This window comes from Gloeophyllum trabeum (assembly GCF_000344685.1).
Source record: "Gloeophyllum trabeum ATCC 11539 unplaced genomic scaffold GLOTRscaffold_00007, whole genome shotgun sequence".
Taxonomy (NCBI): Eukaryota; Fungi; Basidiomycota; class Agaricomycetes; order Gloeophyllales; family Gloeophyllaceae; genus Gloeophyllum; species Gloeophyllum trabeum.
This window is the reverse complement of record NW_006920416.1, coordinates 172074-179446: the sequence shown is the minus strand read 5'-3', so window position 1 is coordinate 179446 and position 7373 is coordinate 172074. Positions and strand designations below refer to the sequence as shown.

Sequence of the window (7373 nt, the reverse complement as noted above, 5' to 3'; positions counted from 1 at the left end):
ACAGCAGTCGTGTTTCACTTCATCCGGAGGGCCGCATGCAAGGTTGGCTTCGGCAGGATGATCAAGATAAACTCTCAGGAGCTGCAACGCTCCAGCAGCATCCAGGCTCAGCAGACTGGTCAGGTCCTCGCTTGTCACCCGAGTCGCCCCACTACATAGACTACATAAAATTGTATCTCATGTATTACCCCCTAACGTCATCACGACGGATGCTCCTTGACCATGACAATTCTATGGTGAATGTGACTGATATATGATAAGATGCGGACTATCGCAAGTTGAACGAAATGACAAAGAAAAACAAATACCCTTTACCGCTCATTTCAGACCTCATCAATAAATTAAAGAATGCCAAATACTATACAAAACTAGACATTTGCTGGGGATATAATAACATTTGTATGAAGGAAGGAGATGAGGAGAAAGCCACCTTTATCACAAATCGGGGGCTTTTCGAATCGTTCGTCATGTTCTTTGGGCTAACCAATAGTCCGGCAACCTTCCAAACAATGATGAATGATATCTTCAGAGCATTAATTATGCAAGGAAAAGTGATAGTGTATCTAGATGATATACTCATTTTCTCCGAAACCCTGGATGAACATCGAAAGATTGTCAAGCAGGTCTTGGAAATCCTCCAAGAGCATAAATTAACCTGTAAACCAGAAAAGTGCGAGTTTGAAACTCAGGAAACGGAGTATTTAGGTCATATTATTGGTCAAGGAACCGTTCAGATGGATCCTAAAAAGGTCCAAGGTGTCACGCAATGGCCGACGCCAACCAACAAAAAGGACATCCAACAATTCTTGGGGTTTGCAAATTTCTACAGAAAGTTCATAAAGGATTTTGCTGCCATCTCCCAACCCATGACCAAACTCACCGGACAAGCCGGGTGGACATGGGACAGGAGCAACAGGAAGCATTTGAAACCCTCAAAACGGCCATTACAAAAGCACCAGTCCTGGCAGTACCCAATGACCATGACCAATATCACATAGAGTGCGATGCATCTAAATATGCACTAGGAGCAGTGCTCTCACAAAACCAAAATAATACATGGAAACCCATTGCATTCCTATCTAAAAGCCTCAATCCGGCGGAACATAATTATGAGATCTACGACAGAGAAATGCTGGCAATCATGACAGCACTCGACGAATGGGACAATTTCCTTCGCGGTGCAAGACAGCAATTTGAGATTTATACTGATCACAAAAATCTCGAATATTTCAGAAAGCCACAGAAACTCAATCAACGCCAAGTGCACTGGGTCCTAGAACTCCAAAACTATGATTTTACCCTAGTCCATCAACCGGGTAAAACTATGATCAGGGCAGACGCATTATCCCATAGACTGGATCATGATAAAGGCAATTCTGACAGCGAAAATACTATCCTATTAAAACCTCACTGGTTTAGAAGCATGGCAGTGCTAGGCACCGAAGCCTTAAAAACCAAAATATTATCACATGTCCATAATTATGAAGAATCCATAAAATCAAAAATACTACAAAAAGACAAGGATTTCTCTCAGACTGAGGACAGCCTGATCTGGAGGAAGGGGCGAATTGTTATCCCCAATGACAAATCACTTCGAGGTTTAATTATTGCTTCGCATCATGATTCAATTTCTGCTGGACATCCTGGTCAGATGAAAACGCAGGAATTAATTTATAGATCTTATTGGTGGCATAACATCAAGAGAGACATGAAAGCTTATGTAAAGGGATGCGACATATGTCAAAAAACAAAAATAAATCATCAGCAGACGGCTGCACCTCTACATCCTAATCCTATTCCTGAAAGGAATTGGCAATATATATCCGTAGACATGATCACACATTTACCACTTTCACAAGGATATAATGCTATAATCGTGATAGTTGACATGAAGTCCAAAGATTTCGTTGCAGTACCAACCACGGATGAATTGACTTCAAGAAGGCTGGGCAAATATGTATATCAAACACGTTTGGTCAAAGCACGGGCTTTCCAAACGTATCACGTCAGACAGAGGACCTCAATTCATCTCGCAGTTCATCAAAGACATGTACAAAAAGCTGGGAATACAAGGAAACCCCAGTACGGCGTACCACCCACAAACTGATGGACAAACCGAACAAATCAATCAAGAAATCGAAAACTATTTAAGAATGTTCATAAATTATCGACAGACCGATTGGCCTGAATGGTTACCGATTTGCGAATTCATCCATTGCAATAGACAACACTCAGCAACTGGATACTCTCCTTTTTATTTAACCCACGGATATCACCCTTACACTGGAGTGGAAACTCGGAAGGAGATGAAGAGCGAACAAGCAGACCAATTTGTCACAAGGATGAAGAAGCTGCAAGAAGAAGCATTGGCCGCTCTCAAACTCACCAAGGAGTACATGAAGGAAAAATGGGACATCAGGAAACGAGAACCGGTAAATCATAATGAAGGGGATAAGGTCTGGCTTGAAGCAATCAACATAAGCACAGATCGACCAAACAAAAAACTTGACGACAAACGATATGGACCATTCGAAATCGTCAAGAAGGTCGGAAACAGTGCCTATAAGCTCAAGTTGCCTAAAGCATGGAAGATCCATCCTGTATTTAACGAAGTGCTCCTTACGCCCTACTGTACGCAAGAATTCCCTAATCAAAAACCGACACAAACTATTCCCAATATTATTGCTATCAAAACAAAAGTGGAGAAAATCCTAGATTCAAGAGTATGACGAGGCGGATTACAATATTTAGTATGCTGGGAAAACAAACCAAGATCAGAAGACACATGGGAACCGCGATCAAGCTTAATTGGGCAATACAAAAGCCTGATTGATGATTTCCATAGACAAAACCCTGACGCCGCAAGGATGCCCATGATCACTGTGCCTGGGGCATTGAGGAATGTAAAATTATCAGAAAAAGAAAAAAGAAATTTCATATGATGATGAATGGGACAAATGGACAAGCACCTACGAACGGTGGATGAACAGAACAAAGAAAGCTACCGATTTACCATCAATGACGCAATCGGAAATAGCCGAATTGTTTTTTGGGACGCACACCGTCAATCAACATCCATCACAAACCACCATCACACCATGCTCACACTACCGACCTCAAACATCGTCCTATTCATTATACTCGCCGCGCTAGTTGCCACGATTGCAGGAGTCAGCATCACATTTACCATCCTCATCTATCGGCAAAGATCTCGCGACTCCCTTGAAATAGTTGGCCAATGCAGACCAAGTCTGGGGGGAATCATCGAATTAGAAGTTGCCAGACGCGGAGGTGCACAACACTAATCGCGAGGACGCGATTCTGGAGGAGGGGGTAATGTTACGATCAAAACACTTTTCACGATCACACGTGTTTGACACACGCACACAGAACTGCACAGACATTGCAACCATGCATATTTCATCTTAAAAAACCCTTTCACGATCATTTATTATTTACGCATTGCTACCTCACCGATCATAAACTATTCTACATCAATAACGACTGGTTTCCACATTCTCTTAGATACTCATGTAAACCTTTCCATTAATGCATGTACAAGTATATTTGGACATTCTGCAATATATAAGCCGCGATAGCAAAGGTCTCAGACCTTAGCTTCGATCTGGCATTTCATTCGTGTCATCAGGCTCCATCCATTTTCATCAACATTCATCCATCTGTTGCTCTTTGGAGTGGCTCTCTGTGGCTCAGCCATGGCCGCTTTGTCCCATTTCCTAATTAGGAAGGTGCCCCTTTTTCGCTGCTCCCCTTGGCTCTCTGCCTTCAGCAGTTGGATATGGGTTGGGTTAGAGGACTGGAAAGGTGGTTGGGGAATAGGAGAGAAGACTCTGGGTTTGGGGCAGTTCTTATGTTGGAAGGATCTCTGGGAAAGAGGAGTTGTGAAGTCTATGGGTCATAGGGGAGTTCTTCAAGCCTGTTGTCTTGATTTTCCCACTCTTTCTGAATCATTGGGTTTCCTGCAACTCTTTCTCTCTCTGCCATGTTCCTGCTGGATTGTTTGAGGTCTTTGGTTACGTGGGAGTTGTTGATGCCTTTTTGTTTTGCTATTATTGGAGGGGTATGTGAGGGATGCCTGTTTGTGGTTTTAGGTGGGAGCTGGTTTCTTCTGCATCCTCACAAGGTGGGAGTGTTAGGTTTTGGTTGTATTGGATGTAGAGCCACTGGGACAAATAGGTACAAACAGCTTGACTATGTACTGAGCCACTGTATTTCCTTTGTTCCTTAGTCCGTGCAATTGACCTTGCCTTCAGTTTGTGTATGTGTCTCAGCCTGGTGTGCTTATGGCCACCCATCTTATGCTTCCCTGTTCTGCCTGCTGCTAACACCATGTCCATCATACCAAGCATAAGCTCATTAATGGTTTCCGTCATTTCCGTGAGGTCACGCAGCGCATCGGTTTCCCCAAGGTCTATTCCTACATGGTAGTTTGTTACTCCAGGTGGCTTATCCGTGTGATTCCCCTTTACCATGTAGTTCTTAGGACAATTCCTCGATAGATGTACTGTTTCCTTACAAATGAAACATTTACCATCAGCAATCAATTCATTGCGCTCCTTCTCTGACAACTGTGGCTGTCCAGAGGCTTGATTGCCCAATTTGGCATACCCATTATTACCATACTTGGTATCTTTGAGTTACCAAGTCTGTTTCATTGATGGCTATTCTTCAAATTACCATTTCCAGCATTCCCTTCTGAGCCTCTCGGCTATTTGAGTTGCCGTTTCTGGGTGTGGCTACTGCCGCCGCCACTGCTGCCTCCAGACAGTTTCCCGCCCTTGTTCTGGCTTCGTACAGCTGTGCTGGCGTGAATAGATGCTTCCATCCACTCAGCCCACTTCACGACCGTCTTCCATGAGGAGTGGTCGGGATGTAAGGCCTTTTTCCATAATTCAGCCTGTATCTCTTTTTGTAGACTATGCCACAATTTGATGACCTTTTCACACTTACTATACGTTCCAATCATGTTAAAGAGTTTCGTTGACTTGTAAACATGCTCTCAGACCATTTTATGGTCCTGGTAACACTGCCTAAGGCCATCATGCAAGGTGTCCTGGAAATTAACTAGAAAACAATAGTCATATAATTCCGCAAAAAATTCAGATAGCCTCCATTTCTCTGTATTACCAGAGATGGAGCTATTGCAGAAGTTGTAGGCTCTTCCCATTAGATAATGCAAAATATATATAACTTGCTTATTCTTAGGAACCTTTGCTGTCTTCAACATATGTGATGGCATCACCCATAAATTTATTAAAAATCGGGTATCTGCTGCACCGTCATAAGGATCAGGCAGATCAGGCTTAATGAGCATCTTGGAAGATTGCTCCCTAGATTTCCTAGATTGCTTAGAGTGTTTGCGCAATGCACGCTTTTTCTTAGATCTCTTAGATTTCTTAGAAATTTTTGTACATCAGTCTGATTCATCAGATGACGTTGATGCGGTCGAGGACGACAATGATGATGATGAAGGGGGAGATCCCCCTCATTCGCCACCTGAGGAGCTACTCGAGCTCGAACTGGAGCTTGGGTGCTCAGATTTGGAGTCCAATGAATTGTCCGAGCTGCCAGAGGTTTCTGATTTGTCGGCAGACTCAGGTTCAGACTCCAACCCTTCTGGGTGGTCCTTTGAGTTCATGCACTCAAAGGCACAGCTGATGAAGCTTTTGCAGTGAATCTGATTCACCAGTCATAGGGTAGAGTCCCCATGCCTGTAACCCATATGGGGTTTGTGACGGTGATGCTTGGTAGCGTTCTCTGCAGCAGTCTCCCCGAGCTTGGGAGCCTTAGAGGATTTCTTCCCCTTCGACTTAGTATACTTAGATAATTTAATGTGATTATCTTTTCATACAGTAGCATCTTCTACTGTACAGCTGGATGGGAGGACAGCCTCAGTTTCAGTTGCCATGGCCTGTAAGGCATTCAGGCGGTTGATCATGACTTGCCTATTGTCAGCCATATGCTTCTTGCCTAATCGGGATTCATCCAAGGTGTTAGAGGAATGCTTTAGCGAGCATTGCCCCCTCCCGCGGCCCTTATGCACCGCATTCCAAGTATTGATAGCATCACACTGTCTATCAATATCTAATTCTGAATCATCAATGCCAGCAGCTCCCCAGTTTCATGGATCCACTGCTTTGCCTTTGGATCTGAACAGTCCAGCTACCGGTTCTCTAATAACCAGAGCACCTACAGCTTGAGCACGTTCCTCATTGGTTAATGCAGCGGTGGCTGCATCGACTACATGCCTCTGTTCATCAGAGAGCATGTCGTCACCTGGGACTGAAACCACGGTCCCGGCTTTTTTGACCAGACTCCTGTTCCGCCTACGAGTGACAGTCATCCAGGAGGTGTTCTCCTCCTCTGACGGCCATTTCTGCTGCTCAGCAGCACAAAATTCTTTATCCAGAATATTTAAGTTGTTTAATCCAATTTTATCTAAATTTATGTTCTCTAAAACCGAGACCACCGACCCCTCATGAAGAGAGAAGGGTTACGCGAAGCTAATACCTGGGTGTAGGAATGCTCAGGGCTCGCAACGGGAGCCACAGATAGGTATCCAGCATCCAAATCAGAGGTGAGCGAGTCAAGCGGAGATTCCACAGTGCCGTGAACCGACTGAGTTTGCTGACCTAGGATCCGAGCTGCCGGCACCACCACCCGGTTACGTGATGCCATGCTCCTTAACGAGTAGTGTGAGGTCATTCTGTTATTGAAAATAGCCGAAAGCCCAAAGAGAAAAGAGTAGAGATGAGGGAAAGTTGACAGAGAGAGTCTCGAGGACGTTGGGTGATCAGCCCAAGCATTGTCCAACTGGGAAGCTGGCAGGCGTCCAGATACACACAAAGATGCCTGAGTCAAGCTCTATTAATGCTAAGGAAGTACAGAAATATACAGAGGGACATGCCTGAGTCAAGCTCTATTAATGCTAAGGAAGAGAGCTTGACTCAGGAGCGCATTTTCGCTCTTCTGGGAGCGTGGGAACCAACTGTACAGTATGGGAAATGCAAGGGAAAAGCGCAGAGTTAAAGGGGCTAAGTCACCAGGGTAAAGGAAGCCAAAATAGCGAAGTGGTTACCACCACTAGCTGGGATGCATACCTGGAGGTTTTGGTTCAATCCCCAGTCAGCGCACTTTTTACCTCCAATACTCCCCCCTGACGTGCCACGTCTGCGCTACATCAGCCCCAGCAACCTAACCATGTTCTCGACCTTTGCCTTCACCAAGGCCTTGGTCATCCCATCCGCTGGCATCACATCTGTCCTAAGATGCGCCAGCCCAATCTTGCCGCTCGCAACCTCATCCCTCAACCAGTAGAACCGCAAGTCCAAGTGCTTCATCCTCCCATGGTG

At 44.8% G+C, this 7373-nt stretch overlaps 2 protein-coding genes across 2 annotated transcripts; both read right to left on the bottom strand.

Moving 5' to 3' along the window:
* Positions 1 to 701: 701 nt before the first annotated feature.
* Positions 702 to 923, bottom strand: GLOTRDRAFT_41866 (uncharacterized protein; the record flags this gene model as incomplete). The annotated part of the gene is made up of 1 exon (XM_007867908.1): positions 702 to 923. One exon carries the CDS (start codon positions 921 to 923, stop codon positions 702 to 704), a length of 222 nt encoding a protein of 73 aa, XP_007866099.1.
* Positions 924 to 1075: 152 nt separating this feature from the next.
* GLOTRDRAFT_41982 (uncharacterized protein) lies at positions 1076 to 1228 on the bottom strand (the record flags this gene model as incomplete). The annotated part of the gene is made up of 1 exon (XM_007867917.1): positions 1076 to 1228. A coding segment is annotated over one exon (153 nt), but the record flags the coding sequence as incomplete, so codon positions are not given.
* Positions 1229 to 7373: the final 6145 nt, after the last annotated feature.